Source organism: Diadema setosum, chromosome 18 (assembly GCF_964275005.1).
Source record: "Diadema setosum chromosome 18, eeDiaSeto1, whole genome shotgun sequence".
NCBI classification, from domain to species: domain Eukaryota; kingdom Metazoa; phylum Echinodermata; class Echinoidea; order Diadematoida; family Diadematidae; genus Diadema; species Diadema setosum.
In genome coordinates, this window is record NC_092702.1 from 8771614 (window position 1) to 8789025 (window position 17412).

A 17412-nucleotide genomic window follows, 5' to 3' on the forward strand; every position below is an offset into this window, starting at 1 on the left:
TTGCTTTTTTATATATACCCTTGTGTATATATATATATATATATATATACCCTTATATACTCGATGACCATATATCTCCTGTTCTCCGCTCACTCCATTGGGCTTCCAGTACATTCCCGTATTACTTTCAAGATCCTACTTCTGACGTACAAAATCACACGTAATCTTGCACCCATATATCTTCAAAACCTAGTCTCTCTCCGCTCCTCCTCTTCTGCCAGACCCCTCCGTTCATCTTCCTCTCTCCAATTACTTCATGGCCCACGTACAAAAACCCGTTATGGTGACCGAGCCTTCTCTTCCATTGCTCCCACTCTTTGGAATAAACTCCCTCTTTATATTCAGAATGCCTCATCTGTCGAATCATTTAAAATTCTTCTTAAAACTCACCTGTTTAATCAGTTGTAAGTTTTTTTTCTCCTGGAGGCGCACACAGTTATCAATTATTGTACCATTGTATCACATGTATTTTTCTTTTCTTTTCTTTTCTTTCTTCTTCTTTTGTTACTGTTAACGTTAATTTTGTTAATGTTATTGTGTTTCCTAGTCTATTTGTATGAGTAGCAAAGTGCGCTTAGAAACGTCAGTATGAAGCGCCATATAAATGCAATTATTATTATTATTATTATTATTATTATTATTATTTACAATCGAGTTGTTATGTTAAAGAGAGATAATTGGCAGTATAAGTATACCATAGTCAAAGATATATATATATATATTTTTTTGTACATGTCAATACTTTCTCATTGGCAGTATAAGTTGGTAATGGATTTGTATTTTGAATGGCATTTGTACGGTTTTTATATTCATGTTACACCCAGAATGGGTTGATTTATGATTCCACCATTAGCTGCACCTCCTTGGAGAGCTTCAAGAAGGAGGTGCAACTTGTAAAGCTCCGATGAGCTCTCATCTTGTTTTTTAGCTGCACATAGAAATTTTTGTAGAGGATTTTTACCTGCACACTGTACACCCAGCACTCGACAAGCACAAGGTACGATAATACGCCAGAGGCGGACTGTACCAGACTGGAAGAAGAAGAAGAAGAAGAAATCAATAAAATATAATTGAAAAAAAAAAGTGTTTTTCCCCCGTGCTCTCGATTTAAAGATACCATAGGATACACGAGCTAGCGTAGTCTGCTGCATGCTGTGCGTGCACGGTGTTGGTGAAAACTTCCTATCCTATTATTCCTATGAAACGTGTGGTGCATGTATGTAGCTGGTAGCATCGCGGGCATAAGCCGGTAGCAAATAAGACGTGTACTGAATGAATCATACTCCACATAGCAAGAACTTCCACCACCTAGGTACCTGGACCTTGCCTTGTTGACCACTACCAGGCCAGAGCCGAGTCAGGGGATTGGCACTGGTGCACAGGTGGTAATTGGCAGTTCATCGATTGACATGGTGAAATCCGTACAACAAGCAGACGAGACGTATACAACTGTAACTCAGTAACTGTAGTGTAAGTACAGTAACTGTGTATAAACTCACTCATGAACTGTTTCTGTTACACTCACTGCCCACTGGTCTGTTGATTGTGTCTGAAAGAAACGAAGTCTGTGTAAACGTAGGGTGGTTACAGTGCCCCGCGCCGGGGTTTAATATTGCTAGGAGTAGTTCTAGTAGTGTTGTGTTATGACTAGCAAGTTACACACGTAAATTTTTATCAACCACTGTAATTTCCTGTATAATGTATTGTAAATTAAGGATTTGTAGACATCTACTAATGATGATCTACTGTTACTGTGAGTTAAGATACAGATCTAGTTCATAATGATGTGTGTTAAGTGTTGGGAATAGTTGTACAACTAAATTAATTTACTGAACAAATTAAAAAAATATATATATATTGTGCTGATTACCTGGGTCCCATATGATTACAAGTGTGATAACAAATAATGTTTAATTCGCCTTTTGACAAATATTTCACATTTTCTCATTTGTGGCGAGGGTTCAAAATACTGTCAAGAAAATTTACGTCAAGTTGAATAAAGTGTGTTCTCTGAGGGACTGTGCAGTACTGGTTGAGGTAAGGATTCAGGTTTATAACATTTTTACTAGGCCTAAGTGAGATAATGAGAAACCTCATAAAATATGAAAGAGCATGTAATTTCAAGAAGGATTCAATGTTTATTTGATGAAAATTGGCCTTGAGATGGCTGAGATATCCAAAAAAGCAATCCTAATAAAATGCGACAGGCCACAACTTTCATGAGGATCTCTTTGTTTTACCTTGTTCTTAGATATCTCAGTCGTTTCAAAACCTATTTTCATCAAATAAACTTTTGATTCCCCTTGGATTTGTATGCTCTATCACATTTCATAGAGTGGTTTCTAAATATCTTGCAAAATGTTACAAGCTGAATCCTCACCTCAACCAGTACTATACAGTCCCTTTAATTTAAGGTTCCAAAACCATGCTTTCCATTTGTTGATTCAGTTAATGACTATAATGAATGTATCTGAATAGAATAAAACATCTGCCGATCACTGAAGACATGCATGGGCAAAGCATGTAAAGCATAGGTGAAAAGAAAGATAAGGGCATTTCCACGAAAACTGAAACTTAAATCTGCAATAATTTGAGAAATATATGATCTACAGCCAGGGATTCGTGGGAGCATACCAGGTACCTATTTGTCCTTTTGTTTCCCCCTCTTTTCAGAGTTGGCCAATTGTGTTGCTGAGATCTGTCAATGGCAAAGAGTAAATTTGAATATGTTCGTCAGTTTGAGACCCAGGACCGATGTCTACCAAACTGTTGGATTGTTGTCAGGATTGATGGGAAGAATTTTCACAAGTAAGTTCTAATTAAGCTGATAATCATGTTGTTTTTTAATACTTCCATTTGCAGACAGTTTCCAGCAGCCAGGTTGACCAATCAGCATTTTAGCTCAAGGACCCCGTTTACAGTGCGGGGCTGGGCCGAGCCGCGGCCGAGCCCAGCCTCAATTGCGAGGCCGGGCCCCGCAATTTTGTCCGTTTACACTGCCGGGCTCGGCCGCGCTTTTGATTCAAACCTTTCAATATTTTGTCGTAAAGGTGGCGCTCTGCTTGTAAACAAATGCAATTTGGTATTGTCTGGTTTTCGGACCCTTTGCCAAATGAATTCCGTGACGACGAAGTCGCCGTTCGGCAAAGGCCTTTGCCGGAGGAAAGAATCCTTTGCAGGACAAAACCACCTTAAACTATACTAGTTTTCGGCGTTGAGGGGGTTAATATCCTGAATAGCGAAAGATACAGGCAGAGGGTTTGGAAGCCAGATTAAAACTGGCCGCGCAATTGGCCGCGCATTTGGCCCAGTTTGCGTTTACACCAAGAAAAGGCCAGGCTCGGCCGCGGCTCGGCCGCGGCCGAGACCACCTCCAGAGCGAGGCCAAATGCGAGGCCAATTTTGGCCTCGCATTTGGCCTTTTGCGCGTTTACACTGAAGCGGGGCTGGGCACGGCCGCGGCCGAGCCGCGGCCGAGCCTCGCACTGTAAACGGGGTCCAAGAGGCAGATTTACCAAGATTCCAATTCTTGTGAAATCTTGTGATATGTATTGCATGTACAAAATGATAAAATTTTCAGTAAGTTTCTCCGATGGACAGTTATTGTGCAGATATCAGCATGTTACAATGTATCCTCATATCCCAATAGAAACATATATTCGCAATCTACCACACTCATTTTACTGTATATGTTTAATCTGCAAGTTTGAAAGTTAATTACCCTACTGGACCAATTACATGGCACATATATTCTGTACATATGTGTCAGCACAAAACAAGCAGAAGGGATGACATGTTTATCGTTGAATTGTTGTGGGTACATATGTATATTTCCTATATCTTTTATAGGGATGCTATTTGGTTTGTGTTTGTAACCAGAAACCTCTACCCACACTGATCTTTTGCAGTCTCATGTATCTTCAATATTCGTCTTTATCTCTGCATGAATAAATGATTATTTCTCTCAATTTGAAGCAAAAACTCAATTGGGTCCATTTGCACTCCCCAAAATGAGGATTTTATGGAACACCTTTTCCCTTACCCTTGGAGGATGCTGTGTGAGATTATCTAGTGATGTTCACACAGGAATAATCCTTAAAACCTGTCTAAATTTGTATCTACTAGTTGTGCCAAGTTTTGTTGTTTTGTTTCTTTGAAAATAAGTGTAATTAATGCAAATACTTATTGTAAGAAGACAGAAAAGGCTATTTTAAGAGTCCTATTTGATCCATATTGATGGCCCTGCTTGAATTACTACTTGCAGTTATTCGTTCTTGGCAGCAGTTGGACTACGTTGTAATTTCTGCTGCTCTGAGACAGCTCAGTTGAAATTGTCTTATCAGTTATTCTATCATTCTCTCTAGAGCTCTCTCTTCTTGTATTCTATGTGATCACATGTATGTATTGTTTAACCATGACATATTTTGTTCATTTTTTGTTTAATGTTTTGTGTGCATGTGTTGTGTACTCTTGATCCTTGCCATATTTAAGCACATGTGGCTCTTTGTATGCATTCTTTTTACAGATTCTCTGATGTCCACAACTTCAAGAAGCCAAATGACCTCAGTGGACTCCAGCTGATGTCTAAGGCAGCGTCCAGTGTGATGACCGAATTCAAGGACATTATTCTGGCCTATGGACAGAGCGATGAATACAGCTTTGTTCTCAAGAAGGACACAAGTCAATATGGAAGAAGAGCAAGGTAAATCTACAGTTACACAAAAGTAATCACATTTTGATTATACAATACATTGCAATAATTACATTTGTATAGCGCTCCTACGAACTATAAGTTGTTTCACAGAGTATTTTACATCACCCCATCTTCTATAGCACAATCAGGGTATTGCTCCATTTATAGAGTGTTTTGTAAATGCAAATAGTTTGATATTGCAAGATATTTTCATAGATCATGTGAAACTTTGTAATATAAGTTGGTATGTTTTCAGGAAAAAACAACAACAACTCATATTGTTAAAATACTACATGGTACCATACTGTCGCCATACTGGCACCATACTGGCACCTTTCTCCTGTTTTCCTGTATTCATTACCTCCACCAAGGGAGGAAGTTTCATCAGCATTGGTTGGTTTGTTTGTTGGTTTGTTTGTCCATGTGCAAAATAGCTCACAAAGTTGTGAATGGATTTGGATGAAACTTACAGGAAAAGTTGAGAATGACACAAGGAACAGATCATTAAATTTTGGTAGTAATTTGGGAAATGTTTATGGATTTTATGAATGATTTTTGATGTTTTGGCAGGTAGGGTCAGTGAACTTTGGAGATCAAACTGCATTTTTTGAGGTTTGGGTATATACATGCACACTAAAGTGCATGCCCTAGTTCAGCTGGAAGTTGATGACGTAACAAAAGGCTTCAACACTGTATGTTGGGAAATCAAGTGATTTTCAGCATGGGTGGAAATCACTGATCTCCATGGAAGAACAAGATGAGTGGTGGAAATGAGTTGCTTGGCAGAGGTCTGTGCTCTCAGAGTGTTTTCTAGTTAGTAATTATTTCCCTTGGTATAACTCTGTGCATAAAATTCAGCAAAATAAATGTGCTTTTTCACCTTAGATTTATACCTCAATACGCGATATCAAAATTTGTGGCACCTTTAATCAGAAACAATTGTGCATCATGGAGATGATAAAATTGATGTTACTGCATGCTGGATGTCTGATGATTACCGTTTAATACTTGATCATTTAATTAAGATTTTGCTTCAATTTTCTTACCTCCTCTGCATTCTTCAGCAAATTGGCCACCACCATTTCATCCCTCTTTGCCGCCTCCTTTGTCTTCTCCTGGCCCACGGTCTTCCCCGACAAGACTCTCCACTACCCACCTGCCTTCGATGGAAGGTGTGTCCTCTATCCCTCAGACAAGAACCTCAGAGATTACCTGAGCTGGAGACAAGCAGACTGTAAGTGTTATCGATGGAATGCCAAGGGTCAAATTTGACACAGCAGGATCAGAAGCAAATTGATAAAGCAAGTTATTTTCTAGACGTTATTTTTTTTTTAAATTCCAATTTCTTACATGGATGATTATTTTTCGAGTGAAATTTAGACGTAAACACTTGTATGGTGGAGCCAAAGAAGTGAAAAACCTCTTAACCCTAACTTACCTGGGGGGGGGGGCCATAATGCCCCCCCCCCCCCTCGACGAATTCCGCGACCATTCCAGCGCGCAAAATTTTTTGACCGCGCCGCTCGCTGACTTTTTACTTTCAAGTCTCGCGCAACTTTTGAGACCAAATTTGTCGCGCCCGGGCATACCGTTCCGAAGCCACGCCCCTTCAAAAAATTTTCGTCAACCCCAAAATTGCTCAAAAACATGATTTTGTGTACAAAGTCAATACAAATTGTTTTTTTTCAATTAATTTATATAAAGATTCATATTTTTAATTTGGATGGCTGAAATCAATTTATTTTAGTATAATTATGCTTCAAAAAATGTGTATGACAAATTCTGCTGAAAAAAACAACAAAAACAATAGTTCGAAAAAACAAAGAAATACATAACAAATTGATAAAACAATAAAAAACATAAGAAATTAAGTTTGATACTGAATTTTTTTTTACGCACAAATGTTTGGAATGTCACTAGGAATATTTACACCAAAAATCAGCATTCCATAAGCTTTTATAAGCCAATTACAGACGAAAATTAGGTTTTTTGCATATATTTGCATAATTAATTGATTTAAAATAGAAAATGCACATTTTTTGAAAATTTAACTGAATAGTCTTGTAGACTTCATCCGGCTTTATGTTCATGCAAAATTTTGCGGCGATCGCGCGATCAACGGCCGAGATCTGAAGGGGGGGCCATAATGGCCCCCCCAGGAATTCAAGCTCGCTAAATAGCCCAGGTAAGTTAGGGTTAATGGTAAGACAGTGCACTCCCATTATGATGAATGTGGTTTAATAATAAAATTCTTGTTACATTGAAGTAAAAATTCAGGTCCTACAATTATCATCTATAAATCTTTACATACTTTAATGTTCAGCAATTACAAAATTTCGATATAACGAAAAAAAATTGACTGTCCCAAGGATTTCGCTATAACGGGAGTTACCGTTACAGCGAACTTGTTAATCATAGATCATGTTAAAATGCTTGTGTTTTCATTGCAGGGGGTAGGTTAGTTTTTCCCATTATCTCAACTTACAAATGATTGGTAACACAAATATTTGGGGCCTGTGGCACTCATTGTTCTCGTATCTTTACAGTTCATATACAACTGATCCAATCATCAGCATATTTATCTTGAATTAATACAAAATGATCTGGTCACAAGAACCTATCCATGTGTCTGCAACAATGCATGCCATGCTTTACAGTGGATAAAAGTAACCAGATAAACTGTTGATGGCAGTGTTGTTGTCTTGTTCCAATCCATGCTCAGGTCACATCAATAATTTGTACAACACTTGCTTCTGGACTCTAGTTCAGGAAGGGAACTGCTCACCAAAGGAGGCTGAGGAAAAACTGAGGGTATTATTCTATTTATGTTAGACTGATGTGGGCATCTATATGTCTGTTTGTCACCACATACTATATCATGCCATATATTTAGCAAGTCTTAATCAGCACTTCCCGATGATTTTGCGAGTGATTGACAAATTGCCCTACATCGACGTGAATATATCGACGGAAGAATTTCATGAATTTGAATAATTACGCAGTACCCGCTGCATGCTATAAGGATTAGAACCAACACTTGCTGTCGGGCGCAAGCTCGGTGGTCTAGTGGAGATGATGCCTGTCCAGTGATCAGGAGGTTGTAGATTCGAATCCTGCTCAAGTGTGTACGCACATGATTTTTTATCATGGCTGCTACTAAAACACTGATCAATTCAGTGCTTTTAATATTCACGTCGATGTACGGCAATTTGTCAATCAGTTGCAATGAAAACATCTCCATGGAAGGATTTCATGAATTTGAATGATTTTGCGAGTGGTTACATTTGCGATCATGGAGTACTGTGCTGTACAGACGTGTGCGTCACATTCATATCAGGATCAGAATCATTATTTTTGGCATGTCTTTAATTTCGCGAATAGCACCTGACTCGCGAAATTCGCCAAAATAAAAACCTCACAAAATATTTGGCGTATTCGGTAGTTGTCCAACAGTCAATGTAGATATGAATATAAATCCAAATGTCTACATAATCATTTCCAATCCCTATTCCTGTTTGATGAATCAAAAGTTGATGATGAATTGAAAGTTGATCAATACTCTATTACTATGAATTTTTGCTTGGTTTTACTGGTAGACATACTAGCTTGTATTTGGCAAAGTTTGAAATGTTCTATGTTGTAAAAACAATGTTGGTATCGAGAGTACATTGTACTCTTTGCACAAGAGAATAATGTACCCACAACAGCATCAACTGTGCTCCTATACTGACAGGGTACTGTGGCTGGGGAGAAGAATGAACTGCTCTTCTCTCAATTTGGCATCAACTACAACAACATTCCAGAAATATTCCGCAAAGGAGCCACTCTTATTTGGACCACGGTGAGTACAGAGCTCTCTCTAGATCGATGATTTGCTGTGAGCATGTGTCGCAAGTTGGGAAATACCCGTTTTCTGTGTGAGGTTGATAAGAATGAAGGATCATTCTATTGACTGAATAATAGCCAATACATAAGGGTGTTGAGTACAATGTTAATGATTCCCAAGTTGTACTGATTCATCTCTTGTAGGGTCTCAGATATTTCTTGTTTACCTGGCAAGTTGGTGACAATGATGTGGTTCTTGTTCTACCTTGTGTACACAGAATAGTGACATCTGTGTCCATACTGTGTTGTAGTCTTCCTCTTACAGCTCTTTTTAGAATTGCTTAGTACTCTGCGGTTGACAGCAAGCTTAAATGTAGTGAATTGATATCTCTTGGGTATAATTGGCATTGATTGCAGTTTTGAAAAAACGGAAATGGAAGATTATGTCTCGTTATTATCAAGGAGGGATAGATAAACCACATGAATGTTTCGTCCAGTTACTTTGAATGCCTGAGTGTGGTGGTAATGTATGTCTTATGTATGTTATTCGTAAACAAATTCTTAAAAACTAGGTTTGATGATATGTTTTTTGTATGATGTATAACATTATTGTTTGATAAGTGAGTGATATAATTAATTACAAGATAAAGCCTTCTCAGCTTGTTGCTGTCTCTCTCTATTCAAGATTTGATTAAATTTCCTAACTTTTTCTTTCAGGTGGAAGAAGAAGAGACATGTGGTAGGGGTACAGAACATGAGCGGACGGTAATGAGGAAAAGAAGGAAAATTGAGGAGCACAATGGTGACATCATCGGAGACGACTTTTGGAGCATCCATCCGGAACTGCTTGGTGAGAACAGATAGCGCTGGAGTCTAATCTCGGCTGTGGAAGTAGAACATAGATTTTGAGACTATGGACACTGGAAGAGTGTTGAAAAGACTGATTAGTGAAGAAGATAAGAGACATGAAGCATCATATAAAGGCATCAGAGCTGCACTGGAAGTTTAGTTCTGTTGTGATTAGTGAACAATCTTCATGATCAGGAGCATTCCATGGAAGACAGAATGCTTTGGAGGAATCAAGAGCATTTAACAGCTTGAAGCAGACAGGAATTTATATAGAGAGAGCCGATAGAGGGCAGTGTTTAGGAAAATGTGTTGTTGACAACAGACTTCTGAGAGAGTGATGCATTTGTTCATGTTCTAATAAAACCTTATAAAAAGTAAGTATCATGTTGTGAATAGCACACATTCTGTCCCTTTGATGTTGCTGATATTACTGAAAGAACATGATTCTCTCTAAAAATTTACCTCACTGGCTTCAAAGGGGAGTAAATCATGTAATGTTCAATGATGTCAATCACAGTTGCAATATATGCATCTGTGGATTATTATTGGATGTGAATAGGAGGTTGCATTACACATGGTATATGGTTATAGAATTACAGGGTAATGTACCTGCTATCAGAATCAAGGATTAAAGACTGAAGCCAATCATACGATTTATCATTTTTGTTTTGGTAGTAACTCACAATGTGTGCTCATCTAACTGCTTTTTGGCACTTCAGTGATTACAATTGGTCAATCTTAAATTAAGTTTGGTAGTCACAGTCAAATTCTGAAATGTTTGCTCTACTAGTGATGACCTTGATTTTTTTTTTTTCCTCCAGAATTTTTCTTATTTAGTACACAGATAGAGTGTGATAGGAATATCATGGAGTATCTACAGGCTAATAATCACAAACATTTACGTAAATAATAAACTTTAGGATTACAAGATTACGTACAAAAAGCTTTAAACTGATTTGCACCGTGGAACTACTTGGTTCCATACACATCACCCATTGTTTGTTGACAATAATTGTGAACGTGTGCATTTCTTAAACTTTGGCTCTAGAAGAAATGCATATGTAGACATGTGTAACTCAGACTTTGGCAAACATGTTAATGTCCCACGTAATTCAGTCGCTCATTTAATGTGCCTGCTCTAGAGCATGTATACCATATACCACGTCACAGAACTATCATGAAGATTGCAATCATTTCTATAGTTTAAAGGTCCTGTTTATCTTTGGGAGCAGTGATTTAAAATTTTTTCAAGGTATCACTTTTGATGCATATGTGTAGGTCAGTTGTATCACAAAACATCCTACCATATTAAATTTTTGCAATAAAGTCTAAAATATAAGGATATATCACTATATTTCTCATTAAACCATAACTGTAGACGTTTTAGTCTGAAAACATTTTTATTATAACTGTTGTTCACAGTTTGTTTATTTAACAATACTTGACATCGACTATACTGGTTCAAGTTTTTACATTGCTTGTTTCTATCCCTAACTCACATTTGAGAACTATTTTGAAGCACTAATGCTGGGTTTATGTTTCATCTGCAAATGGTAAATTATGCCTTTAATTGACAGATCGTAGATGTAATTTGTCGGAAGCTTTATAACGGGTTACATGTAAACGTGGATGGTATGGGGTTACATTTAAACACCCATGCATAAACTCTCAGCTGAAGTACATGTACTGGTATTGAAATGAAGGCTCATATTTTTTTTTCTTTAGCAAATTACAAGTGAGTTTTAATAAAGCTAGTGAAGCATGTTTTGAATAGATTTGCTTTGAATGGATTTATTGTTTGATATGATATGAAATTTTCCTTGATCATAGTTCATTAATTACGGATTGAACAATACTTTGTTTTCTAGGATTGTGTTCCCAGTGATCTGAGCTCTCCGCACTCCTCTTGAAATTATAATCATGGTGATTTTTCCATGCTTCCATTAAAAAGCAGTTAGTTTTTTAAAGTTATTTAAATTTCATTGCAAGTGTATGGCATAACATTAGATTGATGTGGGTATGATGAATACATTCAGATGGAATTATGAAGACTTCTTCAATGTTAATTTACTGCTGAGAGTGTAGATGTGTATACATTCACTTTCTCTGGACCAATTTTGCCCATTATTCATACTTTAAAAAAAAATGTCTTGGTTCTCGCATATGATTACTATTGATCATATTTGTAAGAACATTTGAATGAATTAAAAATGCAGGATTTAATACTCAAAGTGACCAAGTTGTCTCAGCTCAACCTTGAAGTGGTTGTTACTTTCTGTATTGGGATGTAACTTGCTGTAAATTCATGCAGTGCATATTTACTGCAGTTATTTACAGATGAGATGTCTTGAAATAGTAATAGCAGGAGGAGGAGGAGAAAAGGAAGAATAAGAAGAAAGAGGAGAAGAAGAAAAAGAAAAGAAAGACAGAAAGAAGAAAAAGGTGATGATGATGGTGGTGATGATGCAAATGAAGATAAAGATGATGGTGATGATGATGATGATGATGCAGATGAAGATAAAGATGAAGATGATGATGAAGAAGAAGAAGATGAAAATGAAGATGAAGAATATGAAGAAGAATGTAATGACAGTGACTGTATAAAGCACTCAGAGTAAGAATAGGCGTGAACATAGACACTTTCTGTACTGTATATATCTATCTTCTCGGGATGTGTTAACGAGTGTGTTTTACTTTGTGTGTCTTTGTGTGTGGAGCACTGTCTATGCAAAACCTAGCAAGAGATATTAGGAATATGATGGCAGGCTGTGAAATGCAAAGGTTGATGCAGATTTTAGCAACTCGGTTCTAGTCAAGAATCATCTTGATTTTTTCATAGACCTACTTGTGTCACACTGATACGTTGTACTAAACAGTCTCCATTAGTATGTACTCTCCTTTATTTCATATCATATACATACCTTTACACCGATAGGTTGTACGAACCAATCTACGCTGTAATGTACCAGTCATGCAGGTACCCAGTTTTTACCGGATTACTGTAGTGATGCTATTTTTGACACACCCAACTTTTAATGTACAAATCAAAGTTCCTGTGAGTAGACCAGAACCATCAACATTTTCTGTAAGGGATCCTCTTTAAAGGGATGGTACAGTTTTGGTTGAGATGGGTCTTCATGGTTCCGATGTTTCTTGATGGTGATTTTTTTTTCTTTTTTGAGATAGTGAGAAACCTCTTGCAAAATATGGAAGAGCATATAATTCTAAGAGAAATGACGATTGTTTTGAAATGGCTGAGATGTCCAAAACAAAGCAATCCTAATGAAAAATGAGTCACAGAGACACACTTTTTATTAGGGTCTCTTTGTTTTACATTGTTTTTGTGGTATTGTATTATTGTGGTATTTTAATGTTTAAATTGCAGTATGTGTATGATTTGTTTTCAAGGGTGCATTCTATTTTATCAAGCCTCTGGCTTTCTCTGAACTGTACCTGCTACATTTTGTAAACATTTTATATCCAATATTATATATATATATATATATATATATATATATATATATATATATATATATATATATATATATATATGTATATATATATATATATATATATATATATATATATATATATATATATATATATATCAATCACAATAAGTGATGATTTTATGATTGCTTATGCTATTCCCATTCATGACAATGGTACAAATAATATCTATTCAATTTCTTACACAGGCCCAAGTGTGTGTATATTTAGGGAATGCAGCAATGCGTTTAATATCGGAACATAAAGGCAACTGAAGTTTGAGGAAAATTAGACAATACGTTCAAAAGTTATGATTAAATGTTTTGGTACAGCCATCACTGGATGAGAAGACCACAACACTGTAGATGTCATGTATGGAAAACATTATAATGAAAATATTTTTTAAATTCAATATACATGTATTTTTGTTTTGCTAGCATGATGAAAGAGTGATTGACGATATAACATCTTGCAGAAAGCAGGGGAATAGGCAGGCCTATAATATTACCCTTGACATATCAGGCGTTAGTTGTGTTTCACATCTTGTTTTGAGTATACTCGAAATATAGTTCTGTTGATGTTCTTTCTGTTACTAGGTGTCAGAGTACTTGGACCAGAGTCTGAAGGGATGCCTTGAATATTTTCTAAAAAGTATCCGAAGTTTTGTACTAGTTTCATACATCTTGCACATAGTAAATGACATTCAACTTTCAGACTTTGTAGACGTGTGTAACAGCAGTATTTAAATCGTGATTCAGCCACTATGTGCGTTACTCATACACATTGTGAACTAACACATCACTGAAAACGACTGGGTCCTCCGCGCGTCACTTTATACGTGTTATATGTTGTTCGTTCGAGCGATCGCGACGATCGACGAGCTGCCGAGACGTAGACAACTTCACCAAAAACTGTCGACTGCGACTGTGTCGACTGCGACTGAAGAGCCGAAATCAAGCGCGGTATCTAAAGTAAACGACCTGTACTACGACACGACGGGAATCTATAACTTGAAGGTTGTCATCTTTCTAGGGCACATCAAAGAATCTTGATTTGATAGTGTTGTTCCTGGGGATCTGCTTCGCCTCCTTAAAATTATTCAGTTTGGCTGCAGTCTATCGCGCTGCTACGGACGCGGTACCCAAATCACACGAGAAGCTAGCCCTATCAACCCGCCGGATCACTCGCTGGTTCCGCTCCTCGCCCCCGCCCGTACCCCTCCGTAGCCGTATTGACCTGTTTGCTCAACATCCGTATCGCCTTATCTGGGACTTCAGAGATCCTGCGAGCTAGTCAGTACAACGCTAGACTACTGAGCAGAGGGTCGATCCTAACTTTTCGAAGACAAGACACACAGCTAGAGAATGAACTAAATATCGCGAATTTGCTACGTGCAGATTTCTCCCAATTGGACTTGTAAACACTTCCACCAACTCTGCAAAACCATGTCAGGTAGGCATTGTGCCTTGCCCTTGTGCAATTGTGGTAAAACATGACTAGAATAGAGTAGAGTAATAGGGACTAATAATGTGGACATCAGGAGGGTGTTTCACGAAAAATTAAAGTTGAAGATCGACTTATATTCTTTGTGAAACACCCCTAGAGATCTTTCTTGTGACGACAGCCTGTACAATAAGGTGAAATTTGTTGAGAAATTTCCATTAAATCCTAATAACCAACACTAAAATATAGTATTTCATAAGGCAATTCCTTTTTATTTTTTGATGCTCTGAGATGCTCGATGACGGAGCTTTTTCTTGTGATGACAGCCTGTACGGTAAGGTTAAATTTGTTAAGAAATTTTCATTAGGCCTAAATGCTAATAACCAACAATAAATAAAAAGTATGGAAACCGAACGAGTACGAACGAAAACGATTCGACATAGACATTTGTTTCATTTTTCTTGCAGAAATGATTCCTCTGCTCATGAAAATAACACCAAGGATAGAAAACACATGTACCTATATGAAATACTATATTTAATTGTTGGTTATTAGCATTTAATGGAAATTTCTCAACAAATTTCACCTCACCATACAGGCTGTCGCATGTCGTCACAAGAAAAAGCTCCGTCACCAAGATTCTCAGAGCAGGGAAGATACCGTTAAATATTGCTTTGCAGCATCAGAAAATAAAATGGAATGGCCTTAAAAATGAATAAAACCTTTTTCCATACATTTTTATGACAAAAATGTCTTTCATTCTGTACAAATCTGGCACAAATAAAGTTGGGTCGAGTTGTCCAATTGCAAACCCGACCCTGGACAATTCGACCCGTCCAGGGGTAGGGACGAGTTGTCCAGGGTCGTGTTATCCCGCGGTCGAGTTGTCCAACCCCCTCAAATTTTGGATTGCATGATTATGGTTGAATCATGGGCAGCTTGCTTTAAAACATCCCATGTAGAGCTGCGTAGTCTAGACAGAAAAAAAAAAAAAGTCTGTCTGGAGGAGTCTTTTAACCTGTTGAGGACGAGTCCCGAGTATACTCAAAAAGAAAAAATACATTGTAAGTTTTCTGACAAAAATGTGTCATATGAAAATCAGCTCTGAGAGACACAAATAAGTGAAAATAATGGGTGAATTTATCTAATGATCTTTCAAATATCAGTTTTGCTACATGGTATACATTTTGAGGTGATTGGAAAACTGTTCTTAATGAAATTCACATTGTAATATAGTTACTGCCAAGAATATGAAATTTTCATTTGGTACAATTACACATTGTTTATCACATACAAGTAGACTGTATGTTCAGTCTGACTGGAGATTTGGATGTTAGTTGGTAGTGATTACGGAATGTCAGCAGCACAGGGTATGAGAGAGAGCGCGAGAGCGCTTGAATGCAGACTCACCCGTCACTGTGAAAAGGCCAGTAGAGAAATATTAATGACTGACACTGGGTAATTGCAACTACCAGTATTAATCTTGCTAAGTGGGCATTGCCAGCTTTTTTGACAAAGTGCTCCACATGTTTTGGTGATGTCGGCATAATCGTGATATAGTCCCCACCTCGGGTATAACGTCACCGGTGGGGACTAATAGAATCCCAACAGCTACCTTTGCACACAACTGTACATGTACATATCTCCCTGTGTTGCGCTTGCCTGCTCTCGTCTTGATTGGTCACCTCAACGCGCACGGGAGTTCTGTCTTCACCAAAGACGCTTGGTCTTCACACTCTGTTTTATCTCCGTGTATCTCCGTCTATTATGGTCGTGATATAGTCCCCACTCTATGGAAACTGTGTGCGAATTACACGGTGATGGGGACGATTTCACGACCATAGAGTAGCTCCTCCCTCTGTTATGCTCGTGATATAGTCCCCACACAACGATAAACTGTGCGTGTTTCGAATGGAGATGGGGATTATTCCAACAGTATTATACTCGTGATATAGTCCCCCCTCCACAGGGAACCCGTTGCGTTATATATGGCAGTGGGGACAATTTCCACAAGGTTTATCTTGCTTGGATTTATCGGACAAATGATTGCTTTGTTGTTGTTGTTGTTGTTTTTGTGTGACTTTCTCGAAGTTCGAATTGCCTCTCGTCAATCATTTTTCTTGTCATTTTCCTTTTCTATGTTCTACCGATTTTTGTTTACATAATATTGTGACTTCAATTTTTTTTCTTCTTTACACGTTTAGAGCATTGTACCGGATTCCTCTTTGAGTGGAAGAATGAGAGAGAGAGAGAGAGAGAAGAGAGAGAGAGAGAGAGGGAGAAAAAAACAACAACCCCTGACTCAATTACCGCCAGAATACTACACTGAACAATGTGATGAAAACAAGTAGCCTATAATATATTTTTAGCAGAACAAAAGGAAAGAAAATGTTTCAATTACCCTATAAACAATTAAGAATTCGGTTGGCCCGTCCGAGGCATGCAAGCTCAAGTTGGGTGCGTGCGTCGTTGTATTTATATTGATTTATGATGATGATAATGAGGATGATGATCATGCAATGTCATTGCTATTGCTGTAGTATTATGTCAGTTAAATGCATTTTCCGTATTTTCCCTTTACTTTGATGCAATTTTTATAGTTATTTTTTTATAGATGTTATTACATTTTTGAATAAACGGAAAACTACTTTGAATTTTAAGGCTTTGATGTGGGTCGATTCAGCTATTCTATTTCTTTATTCATTTCTTATTCATTTATTATCTCATTTATTTAGTCATAATTTTCGCTGCAGTTTGTGCACAAAACAGATTTTATGTTATGCAGTATTGTGTTCTACGTGTGTTCCGTACCTCTAGTTAAAAAGAAAAAAAATGTAACAATCAAGGCATAATGTTGAGAGGCCTTTGTCCAAAGCAAACGATTTTCTTATTGATAACGGTCTCCCCCACTTGCATACTTCACATATTATTTCACATGATTATGTATTTGTCATGTGAAATTTTGTTTGCGTTTTCATGATTTCACTAGAAAATTAATTAAAATGCAACTATGTAATTAAATGCAAATTCCAAATCAAATGCAGGTGTATGAAATCACAACTCATTTGCCTTTACCGACAACTCTAGAAATAAAAAAAAATCGCTGTATTCAA

The 17412-nt window shown here is 37.4% G+C and overlaps 2 protein-coding genes across 2 annotated transcripts in view; both read left to right on the forward strand.

Annotated features, from left to right (window-relative positions):
• Positions 1–1295: 1295 nt before the first annotated feature.
• Positions 1296–11598, forward strand: LOC140241594 (probable tRNA(His) guanylyltransferase). Its single transcript, XM_072321328.1, has 7 exons — positions 1296–1470; positions 2674–2808; positions 4526–4702; positions 5758–5927; positions 7416–7504; positions 8427–8534; positions 9236–11598. Exons 2-7 carry the CDS (start codon positions 2705–2707, stop codon positions 9380–9382), a joined length of 795 nt encoding a protein of 264 aa, XP_072177429.1. The 5' UTR covers positions 1296–1470; positions 2674–2704; the 3' UTR covers positions 9383–11598.
• A 2476-nt stretch (positions 11599–14074) lies between these two features.
• The window catches only part of LOC140242064 (fibronectin type 3 and ankyrin repeat domains 1 protein-like), a 32102-nt gene continuing 28764 nt past the window's right edge, over positions 14075–17412 (forward strand). Inside the window, exon 1 of the mRNA XM_072321826.1 lies at positions 14075–14308. Within this exon, the coding sequence (XP_072177927.1) occupies positions 14302–14308 (7 nt within the window). The 5' untranslated portion in view covers positions 14075–14301. The remainder of the gene's footprint in view (positions 14309–17412) is intronic.

Excerpts from the sequence above, each read along its gene's own strand:
- LOC140241594 (XM_072321328.1), top strand. The coding sequence starts at position 2,705 with ATGGCAAAGAGTAAATTTGAATATGTTCGTCAGTTTGAGACCCAGGAC. Across the intron at positions 2,809-4,525 it reads GATGGGAAGAATTTTCACAA|ATTCTCTGATGTCCACAACT; the intron begins GTAAGTTCTAAT and ends TTCTTTTTACAG. Across the intron at positions 4,703-5,757 it reads CAATATGGAAGAAGAGCAAG|CAAATTGGCCACCACCATTT; the intron begins GTAAATCTACAG and ends TGCATTCTTCAG.